The sequence below is a fragment of the Columba livia genome, chromosome 6 (assembly GCF_036013475.1).
Source record: "Columba livia isolate bColLiv1 breed racing homer chromosome 6, bColLiv1.pat.W.v2, whole genome shotgun sequence".
Lineage (NCBI taxonomy): Eukaryota > Metazoa > Chordata > Aves > Columbiformes > Columbidae > Columba > Columba livia.
In genome coordinates this window covers 22,695,237-22,713,760 of record NC_088607.1, presented here as the reverse complement: position 1 = coordinate 22,713,760, position 18,524 = coordinate 22,695,237, and the positions used below count along the sequence as shown (strand labels likewise).

The 18,524-nt window shown below is 42.6% G+C and overlaps 1 protein-coding gene across 10 annotated transcripts in view; it reads left to right on the top strand.

The window, feature by feature from the left end:
- NDST2 (N-deacetylase and N-sulfotransferase 2) overlaps positions 1-18,524 on the top strand; it is a 137,778-nt gene that overhangs the window by 97,534 nt on the left and 21,720 nt on the right. For 9 of the 10 annotated variants that reach the window (XM_065067531.1, XM_065067533.1, XM_065067530.1 and 6 more), the window contains one exon: positions 14,941-16,339. In XM_065067531.1, the coding sequence (XP_064923603.1) occupies positions 15,347-16,339 (993 nt within the window). In that variant the 5' untranslated portion in view covers positions 14,941-15,346. Of the gene's footprint in view, positions 1-11,527; positions 11,837-14,940; positions 16,340-18,524 lie in introns of those variants that run through there. The other variant, XM_005500070.3, reaches the window with a different exon arrangement.

Below are 18,524 nucleotides of genomic sequence, written 5' to 3'. Positions count from 1 at the left end.
TTAGATGAAATGTAACGAAAAGCCGATAACCCCACTGCTGTTGTTCATCATGAAACAACCATTTTATGTGCTCAGTAAAATGTTACAGCATGTCAGAGGCATTTTGTGAGTGGATGCAGCCATTTGCCTGAAACCAGGCAAAATTTAAACAAGGCTGAGATTTAAAGTGCCTTTGATTCTTAATTGAAGGTTAAGGGATGAAAAGGAGAAAGAAGAATGAGTGTTTCCCAAAGCCACTACCTATAGGCAAGAGTAGGAGACGATAGGTAAAGAAGCAATTTTAATTCAAGTAATTTCTTGCAGAGTTGTGAAGCAACTCAAAACAAACTGTTTTTTCCTCTCTTCACCAAACTGTAATTGGCTTGTGTGAGGTAGGAAACTGTCACCTTGCTTGGCATGTCCTTCTCCCACATCTCTTGTGTGACTGCACCACAATTAAGGTCCAGTTGCATGAGACCCTGTTTAGACTGGTGTTACTGCTTCAGTATGTATAGGTGTGTCTCACCTTATTCCAAAGACATGCTGATGTTTTCTTCTAGCAGGATGACGTGCTACCTGTAGTGCACAGCTGGACTGGAGCAGGTACTTGAGTAGTTACCACTCAGTTTTTTAATGTTTCGTGATGGAGTCACCTAGTGCAGCAAAAGCACTTGGGTGTGTTTGAAAGCTAGGAACCTCATTTTAGTCTCTGAGACACTCTGAAAAAGATGATGGATTCAATAAGCTTGTGTTAAGAGAGGCGATTGTTAATGCTCATTTATAAAAAACATTGCTGGAAAATAGGAGGGGGAAGAGGTTTGCAAAATAAGCCTGCTTACACACATTAGGATGAGCCCAGGCATGAAGCGAAACGAAAACTTGGAGCTCTTCATTATCGAATACTCCCTTAGGGCAATAACAAACTCACTATAGATCCAGCAAGCCAGGCACAGGGGCTGGCGGAGAGAGAGCACACATTGTTCGCAGAATATGGCTGGTGCTGGAATCTTTCACTGCAAATTTGAAGCCATCTTTAATGCAAAATATTCCTCAAAGGGATTTGGTTTTGTTGCTTTTCCATTCCGCTGCTTTCAATCCAGTGTGGTGCCTTCTTCCGAACAAAAGGTTGTAAAGTTGGGTATCGTACAACAAAGGAAGCATAATCCTTTTTTTTCATACCCTCATATATGAACTGAGGTTATGTAGAGACACTTATTTTTGGAACTGAAAATGACCAAATGGAGAAATTCAGCTCTCTCTGCTTTAGTGTGTTGTAGCTTTTCAGCCCTTCTGTGGTGCATAGTGGCCACTCCATATTGTATGCTTCATTTCAGGGTAAGTGATCATTTTTATACTGAAAATTCAAGTGCAGAATATATTTGTGTAAAGGCCAAATGTCTTTCCCAGGGCAGGGGGACAGGGTTTATGGAATGTGGGAGAACACATAACACAGACCTCCAGTGTCTCCCACTGATACATGTAGAGTTGTTCAGGTTTGGCTTTCTATAAGGAGCAGGGGATAGAAGTTAAAGTGTCTCTTCTGGGTAGTAGGGTAGTTACGGGTAAGATTTGTGGCGTTGGTTCACCCTACCTACATTACATTGGTTGATTGACATTAATCTGTTCAGGTCTGCAAAGGAAAGTGGACCTCCCCTTAAAAAAATAGAAGACTCAAATATTTCCTCTTATTTGTATTCCTAGCATTTGCAGAGTCCAAGGTGATTCTTCATATAAACAATTTGACCTAAAATAAATTCATTCTCTTCCCCCTTCCCAATAAATTAAATGCCATTGCCAGTTGCTTAACCTCTGAGGTGGCCCTTGCTGAATGAGTGTGGTTCCTCTGTTTGACGCAAATAGCAGCAGTGAAGAAAAAGGAATGTATGAGAGCCTGACAGATGCAGTGCAGGGGAGAAAATTTTCACCCCTTCCATGGAGCAGCTTCTGTGCTGTCAGCAAACCAAGGCGAGTTATGATCCTTCTACTGACTGGGAAGAGCTAGACAATTTTTCACCTTCTCTCTGTCCCAAATCTCATTCTGTGGAGTGTTTGCAGCGGAGCAGCGAGCAGTGTCAATCCCATCCTTACCGCTGTTTTGAAGTTTGTGTTTTACCCAGGTAACATCAGGATAACAGTTCATTTTGATACATTCAGAAAGTGCTGTTGAAGCATGGGTGCTCAGCATCTTTGTGTAATGTGATTCTCATTTTACAGGTGGGGTTTGGCAACTGTGTAACCACATCAAGTTAGAAGTGGCATAAAGGAATGAACTCAGTCTTACTCTCTGATTGCCTAGCTTTTAGGATGTCAAGCTCACTTTCAGAGGGTGTGTGGAGAGCTCTCACTGTCTCTAAGATGGTCTTTGAATGTGTTTCTGATGCTTGTGGACCAGCGCACAAAGGGGAAGTTAAAGGTGTTAATATTCCATCATGTCTCATCTCCCATGATAGTGCTGCTCTTCCTTCTGCCCCTTCTGTAGCTTTGTGAGGAAAGAAGAAAGCCAGAAAGGACACTGAAATTTCTGTGACAGTTCCTAATGTTGGCTTGAACATGGAGACCTTGACTGTGGCTCAGCTGTAGAGTTTTCTTCTCTGAATGCTCTGGAAAATCAGTGTCTGGATGAGACGACAAAATTGAGTCTTCATTTTATGTGTGCAGGAATGAGATAGAAAACAGTCACCCTGCCTTAACTCTGGAGGAGCTGAATGAGGATATAGTACAAGGCTTGCCAGCTGCTCCACGTGCCCCTTGGCACTGCTTGGGTAGGGTCACCTGTTGACCCTGCTGCCAAGGGCCTGCACCTCTGAGCAGAGGGACACAAGGGGCTGGAAGCGAGAGCGGCATCGGTGGGTTTCCTGGAGCTAGAACGACCACCGCATTTGTCCAGCTGGCAGCCCTGTCTGGCTAAGGAGATGAAGGATGTGCAGGTCCGCTCTCCTGACCAGGGTGGGGGGATACTGGTGAATTTGCACATTTGCCTGTGCCCCTCTCAGCTGAGAGGGGAGTCAGGCAGCAAAGCCAGCGCCTGGTGAGGCAGAGGAGGCTGGGGTGCATCCAGCACAGCAGCTGCCTGGCCATGTCAGATAAATTGGTTGGGAAAATAAGGGTCAGGCAGGGGGGGGGAATATGGGCAAAAATATGCATAAAAGCACCGGGGCAAGATTCTTGTTACAGGTACCGAGATGTCAGCAGCTCCTTTGAACACGCTTGCCGTTAACACTTGCAATCACAAATGTTCTGCAAGCCACTTAGCACTTCATGGGAGCGTGAGGACAAAGTCAAAGCATTTCAAATTATTGCAGAAACACTAACCCAGATTCATAATGAAGACTAAATTTTACAATTCAAGTAGAGGCCTCATTTCTTTGTTGTGTAAGAAAACAGAGCATGTCTTCTAAAAAGCTGTAATCTTTATATTCCAGCTACCCAATTAATTATGTGAGACTTAAGTAGACCAAATAATTAGAGTTAAAATTAATTTGTGTATTTAACTTTAAAATTAATGTCTAAAATTTTAAAAGATTTTATCACGGTGTATTTTTAGTAACATAATTATAGCTCTTCAAAGTTGCTGTCTAGCTGAAAATTATTTAATTATTGTGTTTTGGCTACAACAAAGAAGATAGGAAAATTCAGAGTTTGGATATCCAGGCTGCATTTGCTCTCACCTTTGCAGCATTGCTGAGTAGAAAAAGCCTTGTCTGGAAGTATAGTGTTAATCTAATCTGAGGCTACTAAAAAGCATTAATTATTTAGTTATTGTGTTGCTGCAAAGTCGAGTTTGAGTTACTTGAATGCTCTAAATGCAGTTGTTTCTCTCCTGTCACATCTGTGCACAAGATTTTAAGTGTTAATTGATCTAAAAACTATAAAGTATCTATTACTTCACTGAGATCAATTAGCACATTTGTACTTGAGATTTCAACATTAATGCTGAAATTTCAGCATTTATAATGTTTTATTGTGGGTATTCTTTAAGTAATCTACACTGTCAGCTAGCTAATACCACTTTTGTATGGGAAATGGTTTACGATTGCAGGGGCAGAAAGCTCTGTAGGAGCACAGTTGAGGCAACTTTCCTGCCTAATGCAGCCCTTGCCACCTTCTGCTCTCTGGACAAAGGGAAGGGATGAATGTAGTTACACAGCACTGCAAATGTATTAAGATTTCCACAACCAAACCAGCAGTGGCTTTAGTGGAGACAGGGGTAAAATAATGCTGTGGTGTATCCGGAATATTGCAAGACATGGAGAATTTTAGACTTACAGACTGTATGAGCCTTTCTCTGTCAGCATTAAATACATAAGCTGTAAGCATGCAAGTGGTTTCTGCTGGAACTCATCTTTGAAGATGAGCTGTTAAGCCTTTCAGACCCTGCTTCTTTTGATTATTAAAGAACCTATGTTTTTTAAAAGTAGGCAAGCTAGACCTAATGTCTCAGGCAAATTCTGTCTTAGGTGCTATGTTTCTGCCTCCTTAAGCAATGTGAGCTGTCATTTTCTCCTACTCCCCTCTGACTCCCTGTGCACTCCTCCCTTTATCTCTTCCTCCTACTCTCAGCTTTGCATTTTGTTTCATGCTGCATCTTATTCCTGGAACAGTCTCCTGGTCTCTGCTGCCAAGTCCTTCCTCCCTCTCTCTGCTCTTGCAAATCTGTTTGTTCCAGCCATCATTCCCAAATTGTTTACTGGACTAGTTTACTCTCTATATGCTTTCCTTCTTCTATCTGTTGTTCTGGATTGTGTTTCTTAATGTGAGATAGTACGTATGGCAGGATAAAGGAGTGTGTTTGCCACTATTTTGTTGAGCATTGGTTGCATTAGCTCTTTAAACAATGATTAGTAATAAATTCCTCTTCCCATTTTGAGTGCAGAATTTTTCCCTTAGTTCGCTATTAAAGAGTAGCAATGTTTTATCTTAAGGTAGGCTAGGCTGTGGAAAATTATTGTCTGCATTACAGCAAGTGCCATCAGCTAGCCTGTCTGTAGAGGCAAAGTTCAGCTGTGTTTATCAGCTTGCGTGAAATGGTAGTGGAAAACACGGTGCTCTGGGCGAATCTGGTGGTGCTCACGGTGTTGCTGTCACTGCACAGCTTCACTGCGGTGGTCAGTGTGGTGCCGGGGCCGCTGTTTTCCTGGCATGTCCAGGCTTGCAGAGGCATGCGTGGAGATGTGGCTCCTTACTCTTCATAAGGCATTTTTGTGTACTTGTTTGTGGAACAAATCTTACCACAGAAACATCGCCAAAGAGCAGAAGACCCACCACGTTAGTAACACTACCTGTTAGTAACTGGTTATGTTGTTGTACACAAGCGGTGGATCAAGTCATCACGTTTTTTGGAATGCATTTTATAGGCTGAATACCTGCTAACAGGCCAGACCAAGAGAAGTGGGTCCTCTGTCCTACTGAACACCTTGTTGTACAGGCTGATGCACCTGGAGCAAATGCCACTTTTCTGGCAATTCTGTTTTCTCCCTGCCGACTGAGGAAAGGAAATCTGAGCATTGATTTTTTTAAAAAAGGCTACTGGGATTTTCTGTTTTCAGTTAAATTATTTGAACCAAATTGAGTATTTATTAAGAAAGAAAAAGTAACTCTGAAAACACAGAAGTTGCTTTAGACTAAGTTTCATAATAAGTGGTATTCTGAATACTTCTATTTTCTGAAGTGTCACATCTGAGCTTGTGTCTTACTGCTATGTGTGAAACAGAATTAGTTTCATAATTTTTTAATCCTATGGATACTTACACAAGCTTGCAAAATAGCACACAAGACTAATCCTGTTAATTTTGACATGAAGGTTAGGCATACGTTTTTCCATTATCAAAAACTAAAAATGGACTTCAAAACTAAATTTCTTCATGGAAAGGAAAAAAAAAATTTCAAAACATAAATGTTTTCCGTGTTAATAGTGAAAATTAATCAGATTTTCAGTAGTTGAGTGCATTTGATTGGGAATTTTACTACCTGTCAGTTTTGGAAAACAGTCTCCCAGATAGCTGACTTAATGTCCAAGCCCCATAACTGAGCACCTTGCAGTTTTCAGTACTCAGATCCTCTTGTCTTCAGCTGCAGTCCCTAATGGAGATGGACATTTTGATCAAAATTCTTGAGCTTTCCTGACAAAACTTCAGTTTTATCAGAGGGTAGATTTGATTGCAAATACGGCAGCTTTTGTTCCTGAGTTTGTCTGTGCAGTTAATTAGGCTGTTAATGAGGTCCTGGACTTATTCTGCATGAAAGGGTATTTTAAAGATGCAGCTTCATAGTAGAAAAAAGAAATTCTACTTGTAATCAGTTGACTAATTAAAAATGTAAGAATTTAGCACCCACTTTAGCAATTAAGTCCATAAAATGGGAGGAATGTGAAGAACTGGTGATGTGTAGCTACAGTACAGTTTAAAATGAAGTCATGTATTTGAGAGTTTTATTTTTCCCTGTTGATTGTCTAAAAACAAGGTTTTTACAAAGAGGAACAAAAGGTACTGTGTTGAAATTCTTGTTTAAAAATGTAGTGAGCATGCCGTAGTGTAAACTGAGGTGTGGAAATAGGTGTGCCTTGCCTGTGTTGCTCTGATTTTGTAACAATTACAAACACAGATGGTTTGAGCAAAAAATAAATAATTCCACCCACATTAAGACAGGGAAGTCTAACAATAGCCACGACTCAGTTTGTTTCTCTAGCAGACTCTCTCCTGCTGTCACTTACACATCGTTCATGCTTTGAAAACTAAGTAGTGTGTGAAGCTGGTGCAGAGTCCATCAAGGCCAAAAGGACCTCAGAGGGCTGGAGTTGCTCTCACCCCCTGTGCATGGGTTCTCCATCCACCCTCCTTCTCTGACACGGGTGGCTTCCTCAGCAAAGTACCCTCACAAGACAAGTAGAGGTGGCCAGTGACAGCCACCAACCAGTCCAACCTAGAATCCAGTGATCCTGGTGAGTCCGCAGTCATCTGGCAGGTCCAAGGCCAGGTCAGCAAGGCAGAGCATACTTTGAGTGTAGTTCAGGGCATGGCCTGGGCTCAAGTACAGTTTGCAGGTCAGTAGGTGGGGGCTGGTCAGGGCATTCAGAGGCTGTTGGTGTACATAGGACCCTGACAGTCTTCCTCAGAGTCCCCCCCTTCATGTTCTATTTCTGCTATAACCCTTGTGAAAAAAAAGGTGATGATTTTCATTGCACTGGTGGCCATGAAGGCTTAGTGAAGGCAGTGGAGCACTTTGCATTTATTCCTGCCTTGCAAACCCCAGGAACCCAAACCACTGTCTCAGCCAGCATGTGTCATCTCCATAGACCTCAAGTCATCCCACTTCCATTCATTCCACTCTCTTCCCTTTGCTTGTTTTTACTCATATTGCTAGGCCACATTTATAGCTTGCGTATATCACTTTCCCCTTCTTTTTCTGAAGTGAGTTTGTGCTGCGTTAAAAGGTGCCATGCAACAGATAAGCCAGCAAAAATGAGTATTTTGGGGTTTGAGTCCAGGAGACTTATTTCTTTCAATTATACCAAGGTAATAGAGAGCTGAATATTAGATACAACGAAGACTGGGAGATATGCCATGAGCTTTACACTGGATGGAAGTCTTTTGAATAGATGAACTCAGCTGAAAGCAGGCAGGAGGGAGCTGCTGTGCACAGCTGGGGAAACATGTTCTTTTACAGGCCCAGCAATGGTGAATATTGGTGCAAATACACAAGAACAGGTAAACACAAGAGCCTTTTCTGAGGTTTTATCCTTTGGTAGAGCATACTTACAGCTTTCTTCTGATGTCCATTTGGATGTACTTTCAGTGTAACAGTATTAACTTGTTCTCTACTGTTGTATGTTCCTATATAAAATAGATTGAAAAGGAAGATTAGCTCCTATGTGTTATGTGACAGGAGGAAGCAACTGAATATAGAAGATCAGCCTCTTGCTAATTGAGGTGAAATTTTTAAAGTGTAGCTCAAAGGAAGAATGGTTAGGCTGCTTTCATAGCAACTGCAGATAAACTGTCGTAATGTACATTTCTATATTAAGACACTTCAAATCTGACTGACACTGAGTTGTCTTGGTTTTGCCACAGTTTGACTGTATTTCCCCACTTGATTAAGTTACTTAAGACAGCAGAGAAGATGTTTTGCTTTCTGCCGCAGGATGGTTTATCGGAATTGTGATAAGCAGGGTGCATGAGGGAATGGAAATTAGATCCTTGTCCATATCTGATGCGGAAGGAGCTACATTTATTTCCTGTTCTCACAGTTGAGTTGAACATGTTCTGCCATGATAGAGTGTATTTGTTGATTACCCATGTAAGGAGGAGGCTGAAGATGCTGTGTTCCTACCATTTGGGGTTACTGAGGCATTCACTTGTCACCTGGGTGGGACTGGAGAGCAACTTGGAGTACCCATAGCATGGCAGGCTCTGAACTACACTAACTCTAGTCGTCCCACAGCTCAATGTGGCTGGCTGCAGAAAGGAGCTGGAATCTTGCATCATCACCTGGTTTGAGAAAAGAGCTCGGGTCAGAGTGTGCATAGATCTGTGTGTTAGAAAGGCACAAAACAGAAGGAAGGGAAATTCCAGAAAGAGACTACAGTTCTTGTGGTGGCCTGATACCTGGGTGTTAGCGCTTCAGTAGCACATAAAATAAAGAAGCAGGGATGCCCCTTTGGTTGTCTCTGAGGAAAGTGCCTCCTTTCCCTCATACGAGCAGTTGCATTGCAGAGACCTGTGCAGCCCCAGAGCAGTTACATCCCCTCAGCTGATGGAAAGTTCTGAATTCTGTGAGCACTTCCACTACCACAATGCTTGCCTTTCCTTTTCATTCCAGCACAAGTGTGCAGCTGCCAAGCTAGAGACTATTTTTATTAAGTAGTTAGCATCAGCAACTGTTGAAAGCTGAAATTGTTTTTGATTTATTGTTTTTTACACATCTGATCTTTAGGCAGGCTGAAAAACAAGACAACTGTTTTCGCTTCCCAATTTTGTCCTGTGTTGAGACAGTTAAACCCGTAGGGGCTTGTGGTGCTGACATTCAACTTTGGGGAATACCTCAGTGTAAAAGTTTTAAATTCCGTTGCTTTTGAAAATTAGTCAAGTCAGTTGTAATGACCCTAAGCAGTGAGTGTAGTGTGATGAGGAGAAGGCAGAGGCCTGGAAACCGGATTTCCTGGAAGCTCTTTTAAGGAGGACCTTTTCATTTTCAGAGCAAAGAGTTGGTTTACATTGGTAGCAGGTAGTGCTGGGCCATGCCTCTGTTATTGGCGTGGTAAGGACTAAGCCTGTTTTTTCGTTTATTTTGTTTTGGGTTGGTTTTTTGTGTGTTTTTTTGTTTGGTTTTTTGTTTGTTTGTTTGTTTTTGTTTGGATTTTTTTTTGTTTGTTTTTGTATTGTAGAGGAGTAAGAGAACAAAGATCTGCTGCAAACTAGGTTGTCAGTGGAAGGGGTAAATCATGTCTCCCAACAGCAAGGACCTTGCAGGAGTCATGGGATCCCTGTGCAGTCCCCCGTGGAGCTGGTTTGGAAACGCGAGCTGGCCTCTCCCAGGTCTGGGCCTTCATGGTGCCTTCAAACTTCACTGCACTGGTACAAGGGTAAATTCAAGCCTGCGGTTGGGCTTCCACCAGGCTGGGCTGAGAGGGGTTTGTGCAGACCTGTTTAGCATGTAGTGCGGCTTCTTGTTCTTGCAGAAGGTGTGAAGTTACATACCTGTCTGGGGATCATGATTAAAAAAAACACCAAACAATTATTACGTAATTGCACAGGTCTTCTCCTCTGGTGTCAGACTGACACGTTTCAAGCCTGATGGCCAGCTGGCAGCTCACCACAGATCTGTACCAAAATAGGCCTATCCCTGCACCAGGACTGCCAAAGCAGAGCTCAGCTCTGGCCAGAGGCTGCACGCCCATCTGTCAGAGCAGCACAGGCACCATTTCTGGTCTTGCCTCTTTGATATGAGTTCTGTGTTCCTTGGGCAGTCTTTCATTGCAGGATTTGACTGACAGTGGGTGCTAGCTGAAACACACACCCAGAGCCCCAAAATGAGCTTGGTTGGCAATTACATTACAATGTGGCTGTAATTACAACGGTATGGAGGTTATTTATCCAAAATGTGGAATACAACCAGTGTTCATTCTCCTAAGGTTCTAAGTCATTTACTGTGTGGCTCATTGTGCTCTGCTGAGGTTGCTTGCCAGGTTCCCCACCTTCAGGAGAGACAGAGGCTGTACCTGGAGGCCTGGCACAGATAGCACCACAGACGGGGAGGGGCTGCGGTGTCTCGAAATCAAGCAGATGAAAGAGGAATTGTGTGTCATGATGACACCATAAAAGTGGAATGGGTTGGAAAATCAATCAGATTCCTTTCCTGATTACTGTATAACTCAATTACTGCAGTCCCTCTGGGGCCCAAGGCAAAATCTGTCTCGTGGGAAGTGCTGAAGAAAGACCTCTGAGTTAGAGCTGGTTTGGACAAAGGCAAGATCCTGCTGGTGTGTGTTCCAGAAAGAGGGGTTATGTTATGAATAATAAAAAGGGCTGGGGGAGTGTACTCATGACTGTTTTTTAGGGTGGTAAGACCTTCTGTGGCTCAGCTACGAAAGAGCTTCATGACAGGAGTTCTTGATAAAGGAGTCAAATGACACCAATTATTTTCCATATGCTTTGGCATCAATGTGCCAGCAGCCCCAAATACATATATTCTGGTCACTGGTTTTGGACAAGTGCTGGTCTTGAGCATTTATACTGATCCCCCACAATAATTTCCAAGTGTAAGAAATATCTGGAGATCAGACATTAAAACCACACAATTCTGATTGCTATCTTGCTTTCATATCGCGTCAGTTGCCATGTGGCTTAGCAGCTGATAATTCACAAAACGACTTACGTTTCATGTGAACACTCCATATCACCAGGAAGCAGAACATCTAAGTTTTATAAAGCATTTGTCTTAATGCCGGTGATTTGTGAGATAGCTGACCTTACAGCTGATGCTCTCTGATCTAGAGATGCTTTTCTGGCAGGACAGGAGCCTTCTGATCCTGCATCCTTGCATCAGTAAAACACTTGATCCTTGCTGTGCCTTCTGACTGCCACCTCCTGCAACCTCCACTCGTGCAGTCCTGACAGGAGTTTGGAATGGACCTTAATTTATCTATAAATTTGGGGGGCTTGTGGTGTTAGATTCCAAGGAGTTCGATCTCAAAAGAGGACACAGGTATTTTCTTTTCCTTTAAATGGGAGCAATTTCCAGTGTGAATTTTTAATTTTTCTTTTGTTCTTTTTTTTCTCTGCTATAAATCTTTCTGGTCTTTGTGCTTTGGGTCTGGGTGGTTTCTGACAGCTCTCTCACCTTTTAATATGAATATCGGTTGGTATGTTTGTTTTTGTAGGTTTTTTTTCTTTTCATTTCAACCTAAACCAGCTGATGTGGTCCCCAAAGAGCTAAATGCATACGGTGCCAGCTGGCATGCCCGCTAGCTGTGAAGCCTTGTTAAAGAGATCGGAGCTGACAGATTCTTGAGCAGTAATCTGATACAGGCCTCTCTTTTTTTTTAATTTATTTGTTTGAGCTCACCCATGTAACAAATGGGGGCTTGTTTGGGAGCTTCACTAGAAGCTTGAATGGAGTCATTGTTATTGAAACACTGCTGTGATTCAGAAGTGCCCTGTAAAGGGGATTCCTCTCCCTCTTGCCCCTCAACTGGGCTCTGCAGGTGTGGCAGCCTAGCTTAAACTCCAGTTTCATCCTTATTCTAGAGAATATAATCTAGTTGTCTTGTGATTTTCATATTTAGACTGATAACCAGGGAACTGAAACCACAGCTCTTTGCAAAATAGAGACTCAGTTGAACACTAAAATTGAAGTTGGAGAGGTAAGTGTAACCCGGGAAGAGATCCGTTTTCCAGGTTGATTTTTTGGGGATAAAGAGTACTACAGGGCTTTCCCAGGCTTTTGCATAGATCAGCGTATTCTTGCTTTTCTTACTGTTACTGTGGTGTTTAGATTACAAATTCTACTCCAGAAACACTTGCTTGGAAATTTCTGCAGGCAACGCATGGGCTCCTGAGCTTATAAGTCTCTCTTTACATTATTTTCTCCTGCAAAAACAACTTCTTGTCTAATACATGTTAAGATAGTGAATCTTTGAATCCAAAATAGTCAAATTATTCTTTTTTATCCAGTGGGATTAAAAACAAAAGGATGTGTGTGTATCATTTGAGAAGACATTGACTTGCAATTCTGGGTCAAAATGAAGTATGTAGGAATCTGAGTGCTGTGTTTTGTATTAATTTGTTGCACAGGAGCAGAATGAAGACAACTTCTCATAGTGGCTGATATGCATGGAGCTGTGTATATATTGTGTTTTACAGGGAATGAACGTCATAAAAAGAAACAGCATTTATTATATGTTTGTATCTAGCCTTTCTCTGCCCTGCTGAGTTCTGCCTCTGCTGGCTCCTGCCTCTGCAATTCAGTGTGACTGGAGCTCTAGTGCCAGACATGAGGATGGTGACATCAGGGCCTTCCTTCCAGAGTCAGTGGGATGGGAAAGGCTCATAGTGGAGGTGGAAGGGTTATTTTCCTGCCTGCCTTTGAAAGGTGACACGTGCTTTTGGATACAATGCTGCTACACTGGCAGTTCCCGTGTGTCGCTGGGACTGTAGGTGGCTTGAACAGGAATTACAAGGTGTATTCTGTACTCAGTCTGTGTATTCAAAATCAGTTGTCACTTCAATTAAAAAAAAAAAAAAAAAAGGAAAAAAATAATTGAATTCTATTTTTTACATCTTCCCCTAGTATTTTTTTTTAATCTCCCTTGTCCTCTTTCTATTAAAAGGTTAACAGTATGTAGAAATAAAGCAAAGCTGCAAGATGATTGATTGTCTGTGTTGAAGAAAACATAGCTTATTGTTGCTGGCTGAGCTGGATGGCGAAAGCCACCTCTCTGAGAGAGGGACATTTGGGAATGAAGACTCGATCCATTCAGAGTCAGTTGTTTCTGTAATATACTTTACATTTACAGTCTACAGCTACTCTGAAGACCTCCTAGGGGCTAGGGTTTCACTGTGCACTGCACAAGCCAATCCATGCTCTGCTGAGCTTATAGCATAAACGTTATTTGAGATAATACTTAATGATCATTATAAGGCTTGTGTAAACAGCACTCTGACTCTTTTCCATCCGCTGTCACAAAATTAGCAATATTATATCTCTTCATATAAAATCTGCTTCGTTTTTATTTGTCTCTGGTTTAAGCTATACCAATGGTTTGGAAAAGAGCCTGGTGGGAGTCTTTAGAGTGGGACTTCTGGCCCCATCTTTGAACTGATATTTTCCCTGACTCAGAAGGAATATTTTTCTATTTAGTCATACACATTACAAAATAAGCATCTAACCCACAAGTGATTTCTTTTCTGGTGGAGCAAAATAAGCATGCGTCTCACAACTACTTTCTTTTCTGATGGAGCTAGTTGTAAAAACCCTGACTTTACTATATAAAAACCTTATGTCTGTCTTAAACTCATGGGAAAATTAGTCTTCTAATATTCTTTCTTTCATCAGGATGATAGTAACAAAAATGCTTAAAAATGGGAGGAATGGAGAAAGGGTGAAGAGCCGTTTTGGTAGTATTACACATTTTGTTATTGTTGCTCTTGTGCCTCCTGGTGTGGTAAACTATGCCAGCTGAGCAGGTGGTCAGAGGGATTGGATGTGGTGGAGCACATGTGTGCAGGAGTGCAGAGCTGTGAGTAAGCAAGGTTTTGAGAGAAAAAAGTTTTTTTAACTTTCACAGAGAGCTCATTTTTGGCACTCCTGACATGGTGAGCAACATCTGGCATTCAGGGTGTCCTTGCACTGAGCTGGGAGCAACAGCATGTGCTCGGAAAAATGTGCCTGTGTTCCAAGTAATGCACAGCTGGGTGTTGTTGCTGTAGGTAAATCCCATTTCTTGTAGGGGAGAGTAAACTACACAGTGATTTTATTTTATTTATAAACCAAGTTGCAATTTAGTTACTTTCCCTAGTGTTTATGTTTTAGATGGCTTGGTGTTTGTTGGCTTTGTTGAGCATTTTATCCTGGAAGAATAACAACATATGGTGAAATAGTCTGTTGTCATAAACACAAAGCAGGAGGTGAGAGAGCTTTGTAACACGAAGCTTTCACGTATTTGAGACCAACTCAAATTTACATCTTGCTGTTAGTGATTTAAAACAGGCTTCATGCTCTTCAGTGGCATGTGAAGGAGGGTTTTGGGAGATGTTTTGTTTCCATCTGCCACTGAATCAATTGGCAGCAATTAGGTGTGCAGTGCATGGGCAGCCTGTGCCCCCTGGCTCTGTGATGTCTGACAGACAATGTCTCCCCAGAGCCATGTTTTGAGAGCTTTGGAAGAACATATATTCCCAGGACAAGCAGGGCGGTGGCATAGAGAGGGATGAGAACTGTGGAATTTGGGAGCTGTGGGGCAAGAGAGCTGGTGGGAATTTGAGGAATCTTGCTGGGTATGGGACAGCAGGACCTGGAGAGTCTAAGAAGTCACTGACAAGGACTTGGACACATCATCATTAGGCTGAGAACAGGACAAGACAAAGAACGTGAGGGCTCTCTCTTCCTCTTGTTAATTTTGGAATACAGGCTAGAATAGAAGGGGTTCATATATTGTGTTCAATGGTGTAAAAAGGAGTGGGGGAAGACCAAGTATGCCATCTCTGTTTGCTGTAGTGTGTGAGAATCTCATCCAAGGCAAATGCTGAGTCCCTGTGCACTGCCAGGACCTTTCTTCCAAAGACCATTATGGTGGTTCTGCCAAGCTCCTGTACAAATCATGTGTGTCACTTCCCAGGGAACAGGTCTGCCTGCTGACAGGCAAGTGATGCTGCCCAGCTAGCACCTGCTGATCCTGCCATTTCCTCTCAAACACATTAAATACCATGAATCCATATTGAGAATTGACTTTTTCTTTTTAAATTGCAGGATGCGAAGAAGAAGGGTCCATCATGTGAATGTGAAACAGCTAAATGAGAAACAGAACACCTGGGCAGGCTGACTGAAACTGTTCGTGCATAGGATGACAGACTGATTTGCTGTTGGAGACAAGATTCAGGAAACCCTGTACCTCCAAGAGACTTTCCTGAGTGAGAGGAGAGGAACAGGAGGAAGCGCACAAAAGAGCGATGGGAATTGAGGGCCATGGTTACTTGAGATAAATGGCAGATCCCTGGGAGTCTAGCCTTGTAGCTGTTTGCTTTAGCTTTGTCTCTCTCCGCAGCTGCTGTTTCTTTTTTGCAAGCTGCTGCTGTGTACTGCCACGGCGGTACTGGAGATTTCAAGAGCAACGTGGGTGCAGAGAGTGAGGAGGGGGTGGGCAGCCCGCCTCACCATGATTCAGTTGTGGAAAGTGGTGCGGCACGTGCGACAGCTGGAGCTCCACAGATTGATCCTGCTGCTCATTGCCTTCAGCCTGATCTCCATGTGCATCCTGGCTTACTACGTCACTAACAGCCCCAAAATCAAGGAACCACCACCCCTGCCCTTCAGTGACTGCAGCAACCAGCACCGCATCTTGATCCCGCCCCAGGCCAGCTGGAGGCTCACAAAATCTGTGGACACCTCACGCACAGATCCTGTGGTGCTAGTCTTTGTGGAAAGCATTTACTCCCAGCTGGGGCAGGAAATAGTGGCCATCCTGGAATCTAGCCGGTTTAAATACAGGACAGAGATCGCCCCTGGCAAAGGGGATATGCCCACCCTGACAGACAAAGACAGGGGACGCTATGCTCTTATTATCTACGAGAACATCCTTAAATATGTGAACCTAGATGCTTGGAACCGAGAGCTGCTGGACAAATACTGTGTAGAGTATGGAGTGGGGATTATAGGCTTTTTCAAAGCCAATGAGAACAGCCTACTTAGTGCACAGCTCAAGGGTTTCCCACTTTTCCTACATTCCAACTTGGGGCTGCGGGACTATCACATCAACCCTAGTGCTCCCCTGCTCTACGTCACCCGGGCTAATGAGGTGGAGCAGGGTCCCCTGCCTGGTGACGACTGGACTGTGTTCCAGTCAAACCACAGCACCTATGAGCCGGTGCTGTTGGCCACCACAAAGTCCTCGGAGTCCATTCCTCACCTGGCCACCCACAAAGCCTTGCATGCCACGGTGGTGCAGGACCTGGGTCTGCATGATGGGATCCAGAGAGTTCTCTTCGGCAATAACCTCAATTTTTGGCTGCACAAACTCATTTTCGTGGATGCCATTGCCTACTTGACTGGCAAGCGCCTCTGTCTCACACTTGATCGCTATATCCTCGTCGACATTGATGATATATTTGTGGGGAAAGAGGGCACTCGCATGAAAGTGTCTGATGTAGAGGTAAAATCCCTGAAAATAACTGTGGGCCCTAGACAAATTTCATGTGTGTGTGGTATACCATGAGAGTCAAGGTTGCATTTAATTGGAGTGAAAGAGCTGATTGCTGCAATTGTTCTTATCTTGAACAGAGAAGTAGCCCTCAGAGATGCTGAGGCGCCATGTGTGATGCTCCTCAGGAGTTTTTCCAAGTTTAAATGGAGGATTTTTCATTTTGGGACCTGTAGCTGACATCTCTGAATTTTAAGAGGAGGATGCCTGTGGTGGTCTGTCCTGTCTTCTCTTTAACATAGGGAGTAAGCATATGCAGGTTTCCTCTGTCAACCTATTTGTAGCAGTAAACTCTACCTTTCAAAAGAAAAAAGTCAAGTTGTGGTAGAACAGAAGAGAAAAACTGTATTTATTATTATATTATTATTTATTATGATATATATAAACTGTATATATTATGTTGCAAAACTGTGGGACAGTGCATGCCCATCTTTTCTATGCGGTTTATGCATTGACGCAAGACGTATCTCAGTTCAGCTTCATTTTCTTGGGTTTTTGAGGTTTTAAGTTCTCCTGATCCCAAGTTTAGCTTGGGCAAAAGGAAACTCTTGCTTTCTGTTTGAAGCTAGATTTATCTTTTCCGTTCATTTGATGCTGCGTGCCTGAAGCAGTTCTAATTGTTTGCTATTATTTTACTTGCTTCATTCTTTAATAATTCTTTAGAGCCATCTCTGACCATAACTGTCTAAGCAAACAGGTATAGAAAAATTGTCTCCAAGCAGACAGGTATAGAAAAAATGAACAGTTATATATAATACTTATTAAGGAAAATGCTGACATTTTCTTAATTTCACTGTAGCGTCCCTGTGTTTTGAGGTGCTGAAATGCTCCAAAAGCGCTTTTTTTTTTTCCTGAGGATCACAATCTGCTCTTGGTCCTGAGCAGGCCCTGCACCCACTGGTCCAAACTGGCAGATACTCACCTCTGTAGTGTTTGTGCAGGTTACAGACCCATGTGAGGAAAACAGGAGATGGTTGGTCAAAGCTCTTGGAAATGTAGTCTGCTCTGGTGGTTATTAATAAAAACAAACCCAGACAAGATAATTCCAAAAGATGCTTTGTTTGGGTTTTAACAGGGTGAAATGGAGGAATAATCTGTGATCAGTAAGCAGAGAATCTCAGGCAAAGCAGATAAAACCCAGATTTATCTATTTAAAAGAAGCTCTGTGATTGCAGAGCCATGAGAGGTTAATGAATTTTTATTTTTTAAAAGCGAGAAACAACTACATGGATCTGTTGATAGTCTCTCGCCGAGGGGAGAGGAGGGGATATAATATTGACAGAACAGCTGGCATTTTCTTTGGCCTTTTATATGAAAGGTCTGTTTCATGTTATCTCAACACACAGCTCCTTATCTTAAAGCTTAGATTACAGTGGTCAGGGTGGCGGTTTGAAGATTCGATGTTGTGTGAAGGTATAAAATTGACTTTGGTGTCCCGGTGAGCCCGTTTGCCAAATGCAGGTCCACGTTCAGAGAGCTTCCCAGACAAAACAACTATTAAAAGAAAGTGCTGAATATAATTTGATCAAATGCATGCCCATGGTAGGTGTCCTGTGTGAGAGGAGAAATGTTTTTATTTGTGATGCTTAAAGGAGGGCTGAATAGCTTAATGCTTTAAAAAGAAAAAAGGAATCCTGCTTGCTGTTACTTTAAAGACTATAACCCTTGAGTTCCTGTCTCAGCTGCAGGGCTTCAGCAGGAGCTGACAGTCTTCATTTCAAATGGAACCGTTGGAAGCTGCACAAGGAAAAATTTTCCCTTGCAAAGTTTACCAGAGATTTGAGCTGCACATAATTGATAAAACAAAATCCTGGAGAATCCCTTCTCAGTTTTTCTACATTCAGTCTCTTCTAAAATCATAGTCCTCAGAATTTACCAAAGCTCCATGGAACTAGCCAGCAAAGATAAGCCATTTCTAATGCGAAAGGATCTGGCTTTTATGATCCTTCCTGGTCGTCTTTAGGTATGAGGAAAGAAGATTAAGTAGGTGAGTTTTTGCCTCCTTTGCTGGTAATCTCTACAAGGGCATAAATAGTGACCAATCATTGCTAGCAAGTCTGAAAGCAAGCTAAGGGGAAATCAAGGACAGTAATTTCATTTTGGGTTATGAATGGTGAGAGTGAAAGAGAGAAAATCT